This window comes from Ictalurus punctatus, chromosome 11 (assembly GCF_001660625.3).
Source record: "Ictalurus punctatus breed USDA103 chromosome 11, Coco_2.0, whole genome shotgun sequence".
Classification (NCBI taxonomy): Eukaryota; Metazoa; Chordata; class Actinopteri; order Siluriformes; family Ictaluridae; genus Ictalurus; species Ictalurus punctatus.
Genome location: NC_030426.2, coordinates 24,013,699 through 24,035,110, shown reverse-complemented (window position 1 = coordinate 24,035,110; position 21,412 = coordinate 24,013,699). Strand labels below are relative to the sequence as shown.

The 21,412-nt window shown below is 42.9% G+C and overlaps 1 protein-coding gene across 2 annotated transcripts in view; it reads left to right on the top strand.

Annotated features, from left to right (window-relative positions):
* The first annotated feature begins 491 nt into the window (after positions 1-491).
* nbeal1 (neurobeachin-like 1) overlaps positions 492-21,412 on the top strand; it is a 72,682-nt gene continuing 51,761 nt past the window's right edge. For both annotated transcript variants that reach the window (XM_053683496.1, XM_053683495.1), the window contains exons 1-2: positions 492-835; positions 6,776-7,152. In XM_053683496.1, the coding sequence (XP_053539471.1) occupies positions 7,102-7,152 (51 nt within the window). In that variant the 5' untranslated portion in view covers positions 492-835; positions 6,776-7,101. The remainder of the gene's footprint in view (positions 836-6,775; positions 7,153-21,412) is intronic.

Below are 21,412 nucleotides of genomic sequence, written 5' to 3'. Positions count from 1 at the left end.
ACCAATAATAACAACAAAAATAACATACCATCACCACCACCATCAACAAACAAAATACCACCACCAACAATAAAAATAGCACCACCACCAATCATAACAACAAAAACAACAACAAACATACCACCAACAACAATAAACATACTGCCACCAACATCAATAAACACACCACCACCACCAAAACCAACAAAATACCTGATTATAAATATAATTATCATCATATAATATAATTATATGATTATAACACTGAAAATAATAATAAAACAATAATCATCATAATAGAATACGTCCTATATTAATAATTTATAACATGAAATAAACAGGTGCTTTTAAAGTAAGACCGACTTTAAAACCCCTTCATAAGGTACACTAGAACCCCAGTATGCCGATTGGAACACAGCCCACACCACGCCACGCCTCTTGCAACGCGACTTGTGGCGCTCCAGCTCCACATCGGCACCGTAAAGAAGTCTGTGATTGTCGTAAAGCAGTGAAGCGCTGTCGCAAAACGAACGTCAAAAATAAATATATAAATAATAAAGCTGGAGGGGGAAAAATAACAAGAGCAAACCATGCACTGCTGCTTCCCTGGACTCCCAGTGGCTCGAGTAGGCTCGCTGTACTGAGAATGGGCTTACATTTCCTCCAGTAACTTCAACAATATTTTGAGTCGCCTGTCAAGCCGAGGCTAATCAGGCTAGCTGGCTTGTGTGCAGTGTTTTCATGGAGCTTTACGACATTTAGGACGTTACCGAAGAGGAAGGCAGGTCGAAGTGAGAGGACTGGAAGCAGCTCTCTGTAGGATTATAGTCATCCGGGAGCTGCTTTATTAACTTGGGTAAGTTAACTAACTAACTAACTAACTAACCTGCAGAGAATAACAGGATGTCATGTAGATAAAGAGCTGATTATTCAGCAGTGTGTGTATATAAGTGTGTGTGTGTGTGTGTGTGTGTGTGTGTGTGTGTGTGTGTGTGAGAGAGAGTTAATAACATTGGTGGTTGACGTTGCTGTGGCATGCAGAGCTTCTTATTATAGGCTCCTTAATCCGAGGATCTGAAGCTCAAGTAAATATGAGGCTAGTGATATGAAAATGCCCCTAATGCCCCTAATACCCCTCTAAACTCAAAACTTTACACTTCAGAGAGCAAGTTTGTTCTCTAACACACATCTCTAGATGGCTTTCAGAGCAAAATAAATATGATAATGATATTCTGGGGCACTGAAAATACTCATAGGGTCCAATTACTGGCAAAAGTCCAGCTCTTTAGTCCTAATTGTGCTGAACTGCTTATATATAAATATAATAATAATAATAATAATAATAATAATAATAATAGTAACAACAACAAAATCTTTGTACAAAAATGTCTTAGCAAAACAAAAAAAAAATCTCTTCAAGTCCTCCCTGCTGAAACCCCGACAAAACAATACAAGCCATTACAGGCATTCTAATGGTTTCCACTACAAGTGCCATTACAAACCATCAGCTAAGCATTAAAACCATTACTGGTCCTTAATGGTGTCCACTAGACATACCATGCACCCAATCTAAGGCAACAGATTACCAGTAGAGACCCACAGGGACCATTACAGTTTTCATTAAAACCAATACAGTTCCCATTATAACCATTACTGGTCCTTAATGGTGTCCACTAGACATACCATGCTACCAATCAAAGGCAACAGATTACTAGTAGAGACCTACAGGGACCATTACAGTTTTCATTAAAACCAATACAATTCCCATTATAACCATTAAAACCATTACTGGTCCTTAATGGTGTCCACTAGACATACCATGCTACCAATCGAAGGCAACAGATTACCAGTAGAGACCCAAAGGGACCATTACAGTTTCCATTAAAACCAATACAATTCCCATTATAACCATTAAAACCATTACAAATTCTCTGAGGGTTTCTATAGTTGTTGTTGTTTTTTTTTCCAGCAGGTCTAAGTCTCCCCAAAATTCTCCTAATCCTTGTTCTTTCTCTGCGATAAGATTTCTGGTCATATCTTACATAAGTAAGTGCCCCCAGGCAGGGTTGCCAAGTCTCAGCACAACTGACGTACGTCTCAGAAACCACACGACTATCCAGGAAAAAAAAGTCTGAACGTTTGAAAAGGGAGCCGTATTTTCCTTGTTTGTCTCTCCGTAACTTCGGCCGGGGGAAACAGGTTGACCGTGGTGCGCACGCATTTCTAATTTGCGCTATGCCTTTTTATCATTTCATCGTCATCACATTTCCCCTCAATCTTTGGAATATTTTCTTCCGTATTTAAACCTTTTTCGCCGGCCATTCTGACGATATACAAACAGAAATCTGTAAAAATGATACATAATAACTATCCTCACTTCTTCATTCGAACGCTTCTCTCACAACACCATGTTCCCTTTGTTTTGCCATAGCCTAAGTTTAACGAGATTAGAGTCTGATTATTCGCTATAAAACAAGATCTTAATGATCACAGACTGCTTTGTACACTACCCCCCCCCCCCCCCCAAAAAAAAACCCCCAAACCCAACCACCCCCTAGACCTGCTTTTTTCCCCTCTTAGTAATTAAGAAATTCATTCCCAGCGCATAAATCCGAGAAATGGGCGTGTCTTCAGAATGACAGTGACGTCAAAAATTCCATTCACGCGCCACACACCTCGTTTTAATACAAACGATTCATCCTTGATCGGTCACATGACCATAACGTGTCTTTATGCTGTACCTACGCTACCCGATACATCTCTCCTCCGCCACGTCGTCTGTTATAAACTCGGCCGATACGTGGTTTCGTTCAGTTTCTGGTGGGAGATGATAGAAAAGTGTGAGCAGGTATTTATTTATTTATTTATTTATTTATTTATTTATTCGTTCTGGAGTGTCTTCATACTGGCGAAAAGTGAAAGCTCTTTTCCTTCAGGATATAATCGATTCTTTACCGGTATGTCAGTTCCGACGGGATTCACGTAGAAATAGAAACTGAAATGTATTTCAGCGGTCGTACTGATCACGTCAGCAGTGAGGTGACCATCTGATTGTACACCGGGACTAGCTGGGAAACCCTGACGGGCCAAATGAACAAATATCTACCTCTTTTTGTGTTTCAGTTCTTTTTTTTTTTTTTTTTTCCTCTGGTAAAGGCTGACAAAAGGATTTTGCATGTGTGCAACCACATATTTCTACCCCATGGAAAATGAACATACTGAAATGCCCTCATCGCCCCCTCCTTCTTTAACACACATCTCTTTTATATTAAGGGTTTCTTAAGACATATTTTCCAGTGGTCATGGCAACGTCTGATATTTCAGTGAGACCCGATAGGTCTACACTCGGTGTACGGTTAGGACGGACAAAATCTGATAATTATATCTTGTATATGCGGCTGCGGTCATAAGTTTACATACCCCTTGCAGGCAACACAATAGATTGGGGGGGTGTAAACTTATGAGCGCAACTGTAAGGATTAAACGTGAGGGTTATTATAAACCGGCATAAAAAGAACTGCTGATTTATGGCAGCCGTTTCATCACGCCAGCATGATGAAGTCTGTCCCATTCGGATACCAGATGTCTGTTGAGGATCCTTCATTCGGGATTGATTTTGGTATGAATGTCCACTTCATCTGCCAAGCTTCCTACGCATGTAAAATGACCCGGGATGCACGTCGAAAGAAAACTCCTCCCTGACGCACGTGAAATACGTCCGAAATGTCCGCGACGTGTTTAGTGATTTTCGTTATTCGCGTGAGAAGTCAGCGGCCGTCACGGTCGGACAATCCGTTAGCACAAACGCCGGACTCTACATCCCAGAATGCGACGCGGCTATACGACACAGTTGCCCTGGTTACCACAGAGACCAGTCTACGTGATCATGACGAGCGCGACGGTGTCGGACGGTATTTGCATGAAAGCTTTGGAAGCTGATTTGCTTGAGCAGAGTGTACAGGTGAGGAGATTAGAGAGCTGGACAGACCGACGGACTAAAGCGCCGCCGCATCGTATCGATCTCTCATCGCAAGTACAGACGATGCAAGGGCTGACGGTGCGTTCAGTCATGTCGGGAAGATCGTAAGTCATAATTACGAGCGGGGGAAGCTGTGGATTTTCGTTCGAGCGCAGAGTTTCCGAGTCGGACGCGTGTCCGTAGGAACACACGCCGGAGTCGACGGACGCGGAGTCCGTAGCTGGCGCTAAATTCGTTGAAATCGAATGTTCACTCGCCTCAGAAGCTGATTTCCGTTATTACGTGTTTGGTTTCTGCGGCACGTTATTGTCAGGCGTTTTTATTTGCAAGCTAATTTCCTGCACACACATACGACAGCGTTGTACAGTTACGGTATAATGCGTAACGATAAAGTTTACAGCAGCTTCGTGAATTGATTAAAAAACAAGCTAAACATACCTTTTGTCCTTCGTTTTCTAGAAGTAGAGTTAAAAAACCTTGCTAGGTTTCTGTTGTAGTTAATTAAGAGAAGCTACGCCGCCATCTCGCTCCGACACAACGGACTTGAACGCACCTGACGTCGTAAGTACGACTTCCCGACTCGTAAATACGAACTTCCCAGGAGGACCTGAACGCACAGTAGCACCGCAGAACCACTCAGTCACTATCAGCAGTTAGTCAAATGGCATTGTGGGTAGTGTAGGAAAACATATCAAAAGTAAAAAAAATAATAATAAATTTTAAAAAATCAATTCTGTCAAATTATGGAGAATATTGAGCTGTGTGTTGTTTATTACCTGCAGGAAATAGTAAACGCGAGGGCTGTTATGAAGTAGACGTTCTGGTTTTCATGCTTGAGGAACGCGGTAACATTTATATGATCTCGTTTTATACAAACCCATTGTTTGGAGCGTTATTAGAAGAACTGTTCGGCAGGTTGGACTTGATAATTATTGAACTATGTGGCTAAGTGTCCTTTTGAACATCATCTGTTTCATTGTTTTGAGTTTTAACCTCGACTTTAATTGGTTTCGGTCTGATTTCGGGTGGCAGACAATAGAAACGAGTGCCTCCCGCATACTCCGTGAGGGTTTGACAGAAGATTTGGCTCACGGAATCTGTACAAAATGTTAGTTTGCATGCGACGTACTGTGGGATTATTCATGGGATGAGTATCAGTTAATGTACAAACATTACGGATGCATAATGGAACGCCACATGTGACGTGTAACGTAATGGGACGCCACGTGTAACGGGACGCCACGTGTAACGTAACGTCACATGTGACGTGACATACCATGTAACATATAACGTAGCAGCACATCACATGTAACACATAGCGTAACATCACATGTAACACGTAGCGTAACATCACATGTAACACGTAGCGTAACATCACATGTAACACGTAGCGTAACATCACATGTAACACGTAGCGTAGCATCACACGTAACACGTAGCGTAGCATCACATGTAACACGTAGCGTAACATCACATGCAACACGTGGCGTAACATCACATGCAACACGTAGCGTAACATCACATGCAACACGTAGCGTAACATCACATGTAACACGTGGCGTAACATCACATGCAACACGTGGCGTAACATCACATGCAACACGTGGCGTAACATCACATGCAACACGTGGCGTAACATCACATGCAACACGTGGCGTAACATCACATGCAACACGTGGCGTAACATCACATGCAACACGTGACGTAACGTCACATGCAACACGTAGCGTAACGTCACATGTAACACGTAGCGTAGCGTCACATGTAACACGTAGCGTAGCGTCACATGTAACACGTAGCGTAGCGTCACATGTAACACGTAGCGTCACATGTAACACGTAGCGTAGCGTCACATGTAACACGTAGCGTAGCGTCACATGTTACACGTAGCGTAACGTCACATGTAACACGTAGTGTAACGTCACATGTAACACGTAGCGTAGCATCACATGTAACACGTAGCGTAGCATCACATGTAACACGTAGCGTAACATCACATGTAACACGTAGCGTAGCATCACATGTAACACGTAGCGTAACATCACATGTAACACGTAGCGTAGCATCACATGTAACACGTAGCGTAGCATCACATGTAACATAGCGTAGCATCACATGTAACACGTAGCATCACTTGTAACACGTAACATAGCATCACTTGTAACACATAGCGTAGCATCACTTGTAACACATAGCGTAGCATCACTTGTAACACGTAGCGTAGCATCACTTGTAACACGTAGCGTAGCATCACTTGTAACACGTAGCGTAGCGTGACTTGTAACACGTAGCGTAGCATCACATGTAACATAGCGTAGCGTCACTTGTAACACATAGCGTAGCATGACTTGTAACACATAACGTAGCATCACATGTAACATAGCGTAGCATCACATGTAACATAGCGTAGCATCACATGTAACACGTAGCGTAGCATCACATGTAACACGTAGCGTAGCATCACTTGTAACACGTAGCGTAGCATCACTTGTAACACGTAGCGTAGCATCACATGTAACACGTAGCGTAGCATCACTTGTAACATCACATGTGACATATGACGCCACATGCAACACCACATGTGACATAACATAACGTACTGTATAACAAGTAATGTAATTTACAACAACATAATATATAACATATAACACACAGTACAACATAATGCTCAATTTAAGCAGCTTTGTAACATGAACCTTTTAATGTTTATCTTTTTTCCTCATGCTTAAATGTACCCACTGTCTATCATTTGAAATCTTTTATATAATTATTCTCTGTATCTCTTCACTGATCGTCGTCCGCGTTTTATTTTCTCAGGTGAAAGGGAATATCGACGCAGTCCGACTGGTCCGGGACATCGCTCCCCATGGAGCAGTACACGCCGGCCTCACTCACTCAACTCTGACACTCTGGGAGGATTTCCCACTGCTACATTGAATAATTCACTCACATACCACAGAGAGAGAGAGAGAGAGAGATGGGCTTTTAATTCACAGAAACACTATCTCGTGCTCGAGCTCCCCTGAGACGTTCCCCCAGAGAGAGCGGCTCGGACCATGTGGAAGCCACACTGCTGACTCCGGGTTATCGTTTGAATATTTGCGGCCGCATGCTGGCATCGCCCTCACACACCAGCGTGCAGAATGGCATCGAACGAGAGACTGTACGAGGTCTGGATGTTGTACTGCAACAAGGTAAAGTGTGGGGAAAAAAAAAAAAAAGACCATTTCCTGTTTCACGTCTACGTAGTACACTTACATGCGTATAGGAAGCAGAGGATCCAACTCTCTGTAAACAGTATGTACGGTTTGAAACGGGGTGTACATACTTTTAGAAGAAGTTGAAATCCCAAATACGTCCACATTTTCAGACATTTTCAGACTAAGCTACCTAGTGTGCAGGAACGTTATTTTTACACCCTATCCAGTGCACTTGTATGAGGATATTTCACAGCAGCTGTGACGTCATATCCTGTAATTAATAATATTTAGGTTAATCGTTTAGCTACTGAAATGCGTAAGTGGCGACGAATCCGAACGTTCTACGTATAACAGTAGGTTCCAGATTAATATACGCAGTGCATAGCTAGTTAATTCTTTTCATACTTTGCTAGCTAGTTTATATCGAACACCCGGCACAGGTGCTAGTGAACGTAGCATCGATAAAACTAGCTAGCGGTAGCTAGAGCTAGCTAGTGTTAGCAATGATCAGTGCATGTGCGGAGGTACAATGAAAATCGACACTTTTGTTGTATTTTCAACGTGTAGGTCTGAATGTGTGTGTGTGTGTGTGTGTGTGTGTGTGCGTACGTTTGATGCTAATACTTCCACTTCTAATTTCGTAAGCATGGAAGAATGTGAGCTGAATCCTGATTGGCTCAGTATCGGTCATGTGTGTAGTCCAGTTTATAGAGTGTAGGGAGCGGGATGTGTAGGTGTTCGCTGCTTATAAACCTCCAGCTCAGTTCACTGACACTGCGAATGGTGTGTATACTCAGGAGTAGTAAATATTGACCTTTGTGCAGAAGTTTATGCCCCCCCTTGTTTTCTGAATGGAAACTCGGAATGTTTAAAAGCCGTTCTACATCTCTGTTTGCATTGAGATAAAAAGATGCAAACTGAGATATATATTTTTTCGCTGCCGGTATGTTAACATGCAGTGTTTGAGCATGTGATGGTGAAGGAGCACGACACGGTGAACGCCCTTGTATGAAATAGATCTGTCTTCATTTTCAGTCGTGCCGAGAGTCGTTGAGTACAAAAGTTACATCGGTATTCATGCGGGGAAAGTTCCGAGACTGGTTCTTACTCTTATTGCTGAAATGTCCCGCTTGTAGTTCACCTCATGGTCTGCCAGTTTTTTTCTTGAGTAGAAGCGTCTAAGATGGGGTTTTTACAACGCGTCTAGACCACCGCTTTTACGTAAGAAAAATCAGGGATGGAAAACGCAGCTTAAAGAAAGAAACGGTTATTTTTATTTTGCTATCAAATGCGACACAGCTGGAGATGGCACCGATTCAATAGTCTCGGGACAAAACTAGCAAAAATTGCTAGATCCGACATCGGAGGAAAAAACGAATGACTTCAGTTCAATCTGGTAATTAAAAAAAAAAAAAAAAAATTTTTGGAAGTCGAAAAGTTTACATCGAAAGAATCCGTGGCTGTATTTTTTGTTGGGGTCGGTTTGACTATATTTATACTTTATTGTTTATTATATTTATTATATTTGCCATGTTGATGAAACAGTTGAACTCTTTACTGCATGGTGTTGCCATATGGCAACAATTCATTTATCTCCAATTTTTTTAATAGGCTGTAATACAAAACTACTATATTCCTATGCAACTGGAAAAATGGGGCTTTACCACCGACATGACCTAAAAAAGAAAATGGCGTGTCACCTGACCAGGAAGTGCCGTTTCCACTTCCTTTCTGCAAACACGTGGCATGGTGAAAATTTAAACACTGTCTATCTGAGATAAATTAAAACGTATTTGTTGGCATTTCAAGAAGTTTATATATATATATTTTGAGTATTCTGTCAAATGCAAACCGTGATTGTCGCCGTATGACGACGACATGCGATAACGGAACTGTTCCGCGCGTCCACGAATTGAAACCGAGCGGTTGTAATTTCAGACCTGTTGTAAATCGCACCTTATATTCTAAATGTTCTGTTTCAAGAGAAAGAATTGTGGGAAAATACTTCACCCAAAACGTTCATGGATCAAATTTTTGTATGTATTTCGACTGAGTAAATCCGTTCAACTGTGAGTTCTTTCTAGAAGGTTGAACTTTTACGTACTTACTAGGTGGCAAAAAACCTCTGCAACTTCTAGTCTGTAAAACGCAGTGAGTGGGATTGTAATCTCATGCTTTTTGTTATTTTTGACGGTATGATACTTTCCACCAGTGCACTTTGTTTCCATACGGCAACAATTTGGCAAAAACCAACTGCTCCCCCGAAACAAAACCTTTCTCACATTTTCAAATGTATTTTTATTAGTTGAACTAATTTAAGTAATAAAAATCCATTAAAACGTTGTATCGGGTGTAAATGTAATAATTCACGCACTAGAGGGTTACATGGATTAAAAAAGCCGTGGTTTTGTGTATGTAAAGTTTTAGCTATGCATTTTTCATATATATATATATATAATATATATATAAAATCTAACTGAATTTAGCTCGATGGTTGTTAAAGAAACAATATTGTCTGGGTATGAATATTCAGTATCGGTATTGCTATCAGAAACGCTAACAATAAAAGACTAAAGCGAATATATGTATTTGAATGAGACAATTGAATTCAGTATTTAATAGGAGTCGAGTTCATTTCCAGAATACCGCTGCGTAAATAATCCCGATAGTTATCACTTTAATCAAACTGAAGTCAACAGTATGGCTTCCACACACATTTATTCAGCAGCTTATGAAATAGCACTTGATCCAGCACTAGTCTGGATACAGCCCTATATCTTAGGGGATGCAAACTTTTGCACTTGATGGAGGGTTGATGTAAGTTTTATGTTTCTGGGCTATTAATTCATGCTAGATTATTTCGATACGGAGCAGTTGTCAGGGTTTCGGCTCTCTGTGTTTATTTTGCGGAACTAGAGAAACTAGAGATTGTTCTCTGTGTGTGTGTGTGTGAGAGAGAGAGAGAGAGAGAGAGAGAAAGCGTGAGAGAGAGAGAGAGAGACAGAGAGTTTGTTCTTTGTTCAGTATGTCAGTTAGCAGCGGTTGCTCTCAGCCTTGTAGACTGAAGCTCGCAGACACAGTTTCTCATGCTAGTTGTAACGGTCTCAAATCACACTTCTGTATTCTAGCTGATGTGTTCGTTACGGCACCGTGCACAGACACCCACAACCGCACGCACACACATACAGAGTTCAGTAAAAACAGCAGGATGACGACTGTATTTACCGAGCGTGCAAGCACTTTTTTTTTTTTGTTGTCGCTCTAAACCATGGAACACAAGGGGCGGAGCTTGTAGCAGATGACGCATAGAACCGGCGTTCTGTTAACGAGCTGTACGTTAAAATGGAAAATACTAGAGCGCTAAAAACAGGTAGCACCGTGTGCAGTCTGACACACGTTTTTAACATAACTTATGTACAGTGTGGTTAGTGCACTCGATTAGCAGAATCCCAAATGACTTCGTATTGGACGTAGTGCACTGTGTAGGGTATAAGATCCACTACTTAATACCGTTAGTAGAAGTTGAGTACCAAGTGCCTTACCTTTTAGGCATGAAGTGAAGTATATAGGGTGTCAAAACCAATCTATCTCACCCCGTCTAGTGTATTTCCAGTGGTGCTTGAATGTTTGTGAGCCCTTTAGGATTTTCTGTATAAATCTGATCTAAAACATGGTCAGATTTTCACACGAGTCCTAAAAGTAGATAACGAGAACCCGATTAAACGAAATGAGACAGATATTATAGTTAGTCATTTATTTATTTTGGAAAATGATCTAATATTACATATTTGTGAGTGGGGAAAAGTATGTGAACGTTAGGGGTCGGTATCCGGTGTGAGACTGTTGTGCAGTAATAACTGTAACTAAACGTTCGGGGTAAGTGTTGATCGGTCCTGCGCGTCGGCTTGGAGGGATTTCAGCCCGTCCCTCAGTACAGAACGGCTTCGACTCTGGGATGTTGGGGGGTTTCCTCACATGAATTGCTCGCTTCAGGTTCTTCCACAACGTTTCTATTGGATTAAGGTCAGGACTTTAACGTGGCCATTCTACAACATTAACTTCATTCTTCTTTACCCGGTCTTTGGTAGAACGACTCGTGTGTTTAGGGTCGTTGTCCTGCTGCATGACCCGCTTTCTCTTGAGATTCAGTTCATGAACAGATGTCCTGATGTTTTCCTTTAGAGTTCGCTGGTATAATTCAGAATTCATTGTTCTATCAGTGATGTCGAGTCGTCCTGGACCAGATGCAGCAAAACAGGTCCAAACCATGACGCTACCACCACCATGTTTCACAGATGGGATAAGGCTCTTGTGCTGGAATGCAGTGTTTTCCTTTCCCCAAACATAACATAACATTTTTCCAACAGCCTTCTGGCTTGTCCACGTGATCTTTAGCAAACTGCAGAGGGACAGCGATGTACAGTTTAGAGAGCCGTGACTTTCTCCTTGTAACTCTGCCCTGCACACCATTGCTGTTCAGTGTTCTCCTGGTGGTGGACTCATGAACATGAACATTAGCCAACGTGAGAGCGGCGTTTAGTTGCTTAGAAGTTACTCTGTGTTCCATTGTGACCTCGCAGACTGTTACACGTCTTGCTCTTGGAGTGATCTTTGCTGGTCTCCACTCCTGGAGAGGGGAACAATTCAATTCAATTTTATTTGTACAGCGCTTTTAACAGTGGACATCGTCTCAAAGCGGCTTTACTGAAATATATCAACACAGAGATTTTAAGTGTGTGAATTTAGCCCTATTGAGCGAGCCGGTGGTGAGGAAAAACTCCCTAAGATGATATGAGGAAGAAACCTTGAGACTCGGAAGGGAACCCGTCATCATCTGGGTGACGACGGATAGTGTGAAAGTAAAAGAAAGTTCGTTATGGTTTTAACATGAAGTCTGTTTGTTGAACTAGTCCACTGTTTACTAAAGGAGACCTGAGTGTAAAACTGTATGTGATAAATGCAGTCCTAAATCCATAGTAGCAACTGTAGTCCCAGCAACCACAGCGAGAACGTCCATGTGGAATTGAGGTCCAAAACCATTTCCATGGTACTTATAGCGGCACCATCCTCAGCAATCTCCAGGCTGCACTGCTTGGGGTCGTCCTCAGTAGCAGAATGTAGCCTCCAGTTGATGAGAGCGTCATCCAGACGTAGGGCCTCAGAGGATGGATCAGGCAGGTCCGGAGAGCAGAAAGGATCAGGATCACTGGCATCGCCATATAATCATGTGTGGCTCGACAGAAGGAGAGAGGGAGAGATCGTTAGGTATGCTTACTATCCCGTAATGGATAAGACTATGTGCTTTGTGTAGAAGAAAGTCTAGTCAGGGTAGGCTTGAGTAAACAAATCTGTTTTCAGCCTGGACTTAAACACTGAGACTGTGTCTGAGTCCCGAACACTAATTGGAAGACTGTTCCATAACTGTGGGGCTCTATAAGAGAAAGCTCTTCCCCGTGCTGTAGTCTTCACTAATCAAGGTACCAACAAATAACCTGCACCTTTTGATCTAAGTAGGCGTGGCGGATCATAGAAAACCAAAAGGTCGCTTAGATACTGTGGCGCGAGACCGTTTAGTGCTTTATAGGTTAGTAGTAGTATTTTATAATCAATGCGTGATTTCACTGGGAGCCAATGCAGTGTGGATAAGATCGGGGTGATGTGGTCGTATCTTCTGGTTCTAGTTAGGACTCTTGCAGCTGCATTCTGGACTAACTGGATCAATGTAATGTAACGACGGTCTTGACTTTGCTCCATTTCTACACAATCTGCCTGAATGTGGATCGGTGGAGTCCAAACTCTTTAGAGATGGTTTTGTGACCAACCCGATGAGCTTCAGCAACTCTTTTTCTGAGGTCCTCAGAAATCTTTGTTCGTGCCAATGATACACTTCCACAAACACGTGTTGTGAAGATCAGACCTTGATAGATCCCTGTTCTTTAAATAAAACCGTGCGCTCACTCACTCACTCACTCACTCACTCACTCACACCTGACTCTAATTTCATCTTCAAATTAACCGCTAATCCTAGACGTTCACATACTTTTGCCACTCACAGATATGTAATATTGGATCATTTTCCTCAATAAATAAATGACCAAGTATAAAAATTTTGTCTGGTTTGTTTAATTGGGTTCTCTTTGTCGACTTTTAGGACTCGTGTGAAGATCTGATGATGTTTAGGTCATATCTATGCAGAAATATAGACAATTCTAAAGGGTTCACACACATTCAAGCACCACTGGAGAGTATATAGTGAGCAGGGAGCAAGTGCGCTAAATAGGGTGTAGGAGCTCTTACCCTAAAGTCGTTCATTTCATTCTGGAGTAGAGGGCTGAAATCCACTCTATAAAGTACTCTGGACAGGATGTAGAAGTCACCTTATGTAGTGCACTTCTGTAAGGCCCACTAAGTAGGGTGTCTGAAGCATTATTTCAGGCCCTTCATTCGTATCTAGTGTGCTTACTGTAGTGTGTATATGTAAGGAGCTGTATCCCAAATGGATATAAAGTGCACTACATCATACCCTGAGTAGTTCGAGAGGAGGAAAGTTATCATGGAGCTGTGAAGGTACAATCACAGATGTGCCTTGCAGATGTGATCCGGCTCTAGCATGTTCTCTCCTGGCGAGTTATGAACACGAATCGGACTCGTACCTGCAGTACGAATGATTCACTCTCATCGTAAACGACTCCTCGGTTCCAGGGACACTTTGGTCCGCCATCTTTGTTGAAGCCGTCATGGAATTATAGGACTTCCTGCACATAGGAGGATACCTTCAGTTCAAATTTGGACCAAATGCAAGACTGCACACGTTCTGATCTGGTTGCTGAGTCTGAAGCGTCGAACGGTAGCAGATTGGATTTGAGTTCTGCTTCTGTGACACAACGGTTTATGTTGTGACGTTGACTGACACACGAACGGATTTGACTCTGTTACTAAGAGGATGTTGATATCAGTCGGTACTCAAAACAGCTTTGATATCGCTAACGTACTGAAAAGTTTCCAAAAATGCCATCGGTGCGTTTCCTGAACAGCACGGGCTTTATCTTGGAAACATGCAAATGCCTTCATGCTGATGCAGTACAAACACGAGTACAACTTCTAGAGGCAGAGCTTTCCGCGTCTATTGTTTTTGCCTTCTGCGTTTTCACGTTCTTGAATTGAATCGTGGCTCAACCTTTAGTGCGAGAAACGTCATAAACATAACACTACCCTTCAAGGAAAGTTTAATATTTAATAGATCAGATTGGTGGAGTCTGACAGGAAGCACGCCAAGCACAGGAATGTGTTAACACTTTACAGTCCCCATTATAACCATAGCTTCTTCGCTGTGATTGGATACCGTACGTTGATGTGAAACAGGAAGTCAATGACGATGTGTCGCAGTGCCTGGCTGACTTCAAGATACCTTCGCAGAATCTTAAAGCGGGCAAAACCAGCGAGGAGTTTAATGGAAGACTTTTGCTGTAGTGTTACTAATGGAGAAGCCCTGACTGTTACTGAATGGATTGGACGTAGTGCACTATGTAGGGTATAGGGTCCACTGTTTGATACCCTTCATATGGAAGCGGAATACCAAATGGCTTCGTATTACACATAGTGCACTATGTAGGGTATAGGGTCCATCGTTTAATACCCTTCATAGGAGGCGGAATACCAAATGGCTTCGTATTACACATAGTGCACTATGTAGGGTATAGGGTCCACTGTTTGATACCCTTCATAGGAGGCGGAATACCAAATGGCTTCGTATTGGACGTAGTGCACTATGTAGGGTATAGGGTCCACTGTTTGATACCCTTCATAGGAGGCGGAATACCAAATGGCTTCGTATTGGACGTAATGCACTATGTAGGGTATAGGGTCCACTGTTTGATACCCTTCATAGGAAGCGGAATACCAAATGACTTCGTATTACACATAGTGCACTATGTAGGGTATAGGGTCCACTGTTTGATACCCTTCATATGGAAGCGGAATACCAAATGGCTTCGTATTACACATAGTGCACTATGTAGGGTATAGGGTCCACTGTTTAATACCCTTCATAGGAAGCGGAATACCAAATGGCTTCGTATTGGACGTAGTGCACTATGTAGGGTATAGGGTCCATTGTTAAATACCCTTCATAGGAAGTGGAATACCAAATGGCTTCGTATTGGACGTCCACAAGATGTCCGCATCCAGAGGCGGGACATGTATGGTTCTAGAGAGTATTTAATTGGACAATCACAAACTTCTGACTACTTATGAATAATAATAATAATTTTTTTTTTTAAACAGTAATGAGCTATAAAATTAAAATGAGAACATCTCCGAAGCTATTTGTATCCCCCCCCAACTGGTGTGTATAACCCTAAATACAGAAAGCTCCTTGATTTCAGGGGCCCTTTAAAACAAGTTCCCAGGACAACAAGTAAGCCAAGGCCAAGCGAAAGCTCCGGTGTGTTGCTCAGTCCCATGGAGATCTAACTGACTAGCTTCAAAATGTTCGCTAACGTACACACCATATGAAATAACGCATGGTGAGCTAGTTAGCTAATCAAGAGCGTCAATACAGACACAAACACGTATATAAAGTCGTCGTCCTGATCGTTTTCAGGTGGGTCGTGCCGCCATTTTGTTTCAACATGGACCCCAAGTAATAATTTGTTTTCGCTAAAGTCAGTAGAGAGTACGGTTTATTTTCTCGCGTTGTGTAACGTGAGAAAGGAGCGCGGTTAAACGAGTGGATAAAACTGTCCAGTAATCTCAACTCGCAGGTTAAATCTGACAGGATTAGTGCTGTTATTAGCGTAAGGAAAGTATTATTAATACTTTTATGAAGTAATAATAAATAAAAACAAAACGACTGTGTTCAGAGAGCTTGTGGTTTTCACACACACACCTTTTAACCTTGGCGATTCCCTCACACACTTTCAGGTTCGGCAGACAATCACGTGACGTCTCTAACGCTCTGATACGCCGAGAGCCGAGTTCTCGTGTCTCGCACGTTGACCCGACTGTGATGGAGGGGGCGGAGTCAGAGTCAGGTGATCAGGGTTCCTCTCAGACTGGTTTAAACAACTACTTAAAGTGAAAGCGAGTCTGTTTGAGTGCAGAAAGAGGAACATGGACAAATACACACACACACACGCGCACACACACTCACACACTCACAGAGTGTATTTAAGCAGGTGCAACATGTAGTGTAAATGAAGCCTGAAAATCCAAATCGTAGTGATTTTCATATGCTAAGGATCATCCAGACAGACAAAGTGAGAGAGGGCGAGCGAGAGAGTGAGACAGTGTGAGAGACGAAGATGGTGAGAGTGAGAGAGGCAGATGGTAAGAGAGACAGGTTGAGAGTGTGAGAGAGACAGTGAGAATGAGAGAGATAGCAGCCCAGCTCTGTGTGTGTGTGTGTGTGTGTGTGTGTGTGTGTGTGTGTGTGTGTGTGTGTGTGTTTTGACTGCCATCAGACCTTTGATCTCATGTTGTGTGTCTGCACAGAGAGAGCGAGGCAGAGAGAGAGCGAGAGACCGACAGAGTGAGAGACAGAGTGAGAGCGAAAAAGACAGAGCGAGAGACAGACAGCGAGAGACAGACAGCTCGAGAGACAGACAGCTGGAGAGACTGAGCGAGAGAGAGAGCACGCGAGAGACTGAGCGAGAGACAGACAGCGAGAGAGCGCGTGAGAGACTGAGCGAGAGAGAGAGCGCGCGCGAGAGAGAGCGCGCGCGAGAGAGAGAGAGCGCGCGAGAGAGAGAGCGCGCGAGAGACTGAGCGCGTGAGAGACTGAGCGAGAGAGAGAGCGCGCGAGAGACTGAGCGAGAGAGAGAGCGCGCGAGAGACTGAGCGAGAGAGAGAGAGCGCGAGAGACTGAGCGAGAGACAGACCGCGAGAGAGAGTGCGAGAGACTGAGCGAGAGACGGACAGACAGCGAGAGACTGAGCGCGAGACTGAATGCAAGAGACAGTGAGAAAGAGAGCGAGATAGCATGAGAGACTGAGCGAGAGAGAGCGAGAGACAGACAGACCGAGCAAGAGAGAGACATATAGAGAGACAGACACAGCGAGAGAGAGACATATAGAGGGACAGACACAGCGAGAGAGAGAGACATATAGAGAGACAGACACAGCGAGAGAGAGACATATAGAGAGACAGACACAGCGAGAGAGAGACATATAGAGAGACAGACACAGCGAGAGAGAGAGAAGAGCTGTGTACAGTGCGCTATTAAATGTGACCTCCCAATCCGAATCTGGCTAAAAACAATTCGGTCTTCTCTAGAACCCTTTGCGCTCTACAGACGTGAGGTCTGGGGTCTGATCACAAACCAAGAGTTCAGTAAATGTGACGAACCCCCAGTAGAGACTCTGCAGGTAGAATTCATTCACGCACGTTCCACGCCCACGTGAATATAGTGATCCAGACAACCTCCATCACAAAGCACTGAGATACCAGGAGCTGACCCCGGAGAGAAGCCTCCTCAGCAAGCGGGTCTCACGGCTGACTTTACAATCCAAAACGTGTCCAGACCAAAAGCCCAGACAGACCACGTCACATTCTTCAAACACGAGAAGAAACAACAGCACAGCAAAGTACGCGAGGACCTTATCTGTCCCTGAACTGGCACAACACCTGGGCACAGTGACCCAGCCTAAACCAAGGGAAGTCCTGACCACGTACACACTCGGTGAACACAACCTGTCCACACACACACACACACACACACACACGGACAGAGACATGGTGGCCCTAATTCTACACACATACACTAATCCTACGCCGAGCATGAACAAACACCTGCTAGGAGAAACCTCAGCGAGATCAAACCGACTGCCGTCACGTTTCTGAAGTCCTGCCACGACAAAAGAGTAACCAGTAGAACAGGAACCGGGGCACGACGACATCGACACTGAACACGCAGAACACGCTCAGAAACACGTTTCAGTAATGCAACGAATCATTTTTCCTTCTTATTGCTGCTATTTTATCTAACCTTTTTTTTTTTTTGGCCCTCTTTTTCTTTTTTTTCGTATAAAATGTGTAAATGGTACTGGCGCTTTGGCAGTGTAAAGCCTTTTACCATGCCAATAAAACTACCTGAATCGTGAATCTTGAGAGAGAGAGAGAGAGAGACACTGACAGATAGAGAGAGTGGAGTGGGAGAGAGAAAGTGAGAGTGTGTGAGAGATAAAGAGTGAGAGTGTGAGAGATAGTGAGAGAGTGTGTGAGAGTGAGAGAGTGTTGGAGATAAAGAGTGAGAGAGAGTGTGTGAGAGGGTGAGAGTGTGAGCGGTAGAGTGTGAGTGGTAGAGTGAGAGAGCGTGTGAGTGATAAAGAGTGAGAGAGAGTGAGCGATAGAGTGTGAGTGTGTGTGAGCGGTAGAGTGAAAGTGTGTGCGAGAGAGTGAACGATAGTGTGAGAGAGAGTGTGTGTGTGAAAGAGTGTGAGAGAGTGAGAGAGAGAGCGAGAGTGAGAGAGTGAGAGAGAGCGAGAGAGTGAGAGTGAGCGAGAGAGTGAGAGTGAGCGAGAGAGTGAGAGTGTGAGAGAGAGTGAGAGTGAGCGAGAGAGTGAGAGCGAGAGAGAGTGAGAGCGAGAGAGAGTGTGAGAGCGAGAGAGAGTGTGAGAGCGAGAGAGAGTGTGAGAGAGAGCGAGAGTGTGAGAGAGAGCGAGAGTGTGAGAGAGAGCGAGAGTGTGAGAGAGAGCGAGAGAGAGTGAGAGTGTGAGAGAGAGCGAGAGTGAGAGTGTGAGAGAGAGTGAGAGAGAGAGAGGTTAGTAGTGGTTAGTAGTTAGAAATGCGGTTATACCGTGTCTGATACACGCTGCGAAACGTCCAAGTGCGGTTTCACTGAACGCTGCTCGTCCAATCAGATTAGTGGACCGGAATGAACTGTTGTATAAGAGTAATGATGATCAAGCATACCAAAAATAAATAGAGCGAAATTATGGGATGTGCAAATTCATAAAGCTGTACATCAATAAAAATGAAAAGGCGTAAACGGAGGTACTTGACCTCGCTTGGATTTGAAAATCATTAGACATTAGCATTAATATCTAAACATTAACATAAATAAACATTAGCATTAATATCTAAACATTAACATAAATAAACATTAGCATTAATATCTAAAGATTAACATATAAATGAACAGTACAGTATTTGACTTCACTTTGTACATTGTTTCATCGTTGAGTTTAGAGGACTTGACAGATTTGCCTCTCTCACTCTGTCACTCGCTCTACCTGTCTCTCTCTGTCTGTGTCTCTCTCACTGTCACTCTATCTCTGTCTGTGGTTCTCTCTCTCTCTCTGTCTCGGTCTCACTGTCACTCTGTTTGTTCTAAAAATATTGCGAGTGCCACAGTGATGTCATAGGCCATGAACACTAACCGCACCTCTGGTTTCACTGTGAGTGTGTGTGTGAGAGAGAGAGAGAGAGAGTGAGAGAGAGAGGGAGGGAGGGAGGGAGGGAGGGAGGGACACACCCCTCTCGGTGTTGATTCTTTCACTCTGCGTGCCTGTCTGACCCATGTTTGAGTAAACCGATAGCTGATTTTGATAAGGAACTCATTTAGTGTTCTCTAAATAAACGCTGTGACCAGCCCAAGCTCCAGCATTAAACTTGTAACATTAATATTTACACACATTAACATCATAATGTGATGTGACGCCGTGGCACAACGCCTCACAACTCCAGCTGTGCTTCTCCCAGTGTGCTTGTGGATTTCCTTCAGGTTCTCTGGTTTCCTCCCATCTCCTCTTAACATGCCGGGAGGTGGATTGGCTGTGCTACATTGCCCCTAGGTGTGAGTTATTCTGTTAATGAGCACCGCGTCCAGCGTTCCAGGGTTCGGCTCTGGATCCACCTGAGAAGGATAAAGCTCTTACTGAAGGGGAATGAGTGAATGTTCTGTGTTTGCCTGCAGGATAGAGCTGCAGGGTAGAGCTGCAGGATTGAGCTGCAGGGTAGAGCTGCAGGGTAGAGCTGCAGGATAGAGCTGCAGGGTAGAGCTGCAGGGTAGAGCTGCAGGGTAGAGCTGCAGGATTGAGCTGCAGGATAGAGCTGCAGGGTAGAGCTGCAGGATTGAGCTGCAGGGTAGAGCTGCAGGGTAGAGCTGCAGGATAGAGCTGCAGGGTAGAGCTGCAGGATTGAGCTGCAGGATTGAGCTGCAGGGTAGAGCTGCAGGGTAGAGCTGCAGGGTAGAGCTGCAGGGTAGAGCTGCAGGGTAGAGCTGCAGGATTGAGCTGCGGGGTAGAGCTGCAGGGTTGAGCTGCAGGATAATGGCTTAAATTATAAGTCAGATTTATTTGGTCAAAGTTGAAGTGTGAGTCAGTTGTTCCTAATGAATTCAGGAAGCTAGATGTCATTTTCATAAGTCATAGTAATTATCATACATTTTATTCTACCATCCTACTTTAGAATATATTTCATTAGTTTTAAATTGCCAAGAATACTGCTATTAAACTACTATTACTATTACTACTAATACTACTATTATTATTACTACTACTATTACTATTAATACTACTATTATTATTACTACTACTATTACTATTAATACTACTATTATTACTACTACTATTACTACTATTACTACTGCTGCTACTACTACTATTGCTATTAATACTACTCCTATTACTACTGTTATTATTACTATTACTATTAATACTACTACTGCTATTACTATTAATACTACTACTGCTATTACTATTAATGCTACTACTACTACAACTGTTAATACTATTACTACTTTTAATACTACTCCTATTACTACTACTACTGCTATTACTATTAATACTATCATTACTACTACTATTACTATTAATACTACTATTATTACTACTACTGTTAATACTACTATTACTATTAATACTACTCCTATTACTACTACTGTTATTACTACTACTATTACTATTAATACTACTATCATTACTACTACTGTTAATACTACTACTCCTATTACTACTACTTTTGCTATTAATACTACCGCTATTACTATTAATACTACTACTATTGCTACTACTATTATTACTACTGCTATTACTCTTAATACTACTATTGCTATTAATACTACTCCTATTACTACTACTTTTGCTACTAATACTACTATTACTACTACTACTACTGCTGCTACTAATGTTTCTATTACTATTAACACTCTTATTACTTTTATTACTACTACTACTGGCGTTATTACTGCTGATGCTATTAGTACTTCTGGTACTGAAATGTACGAGGGAGCAAAGCCATGTACGGCGTTTTATAC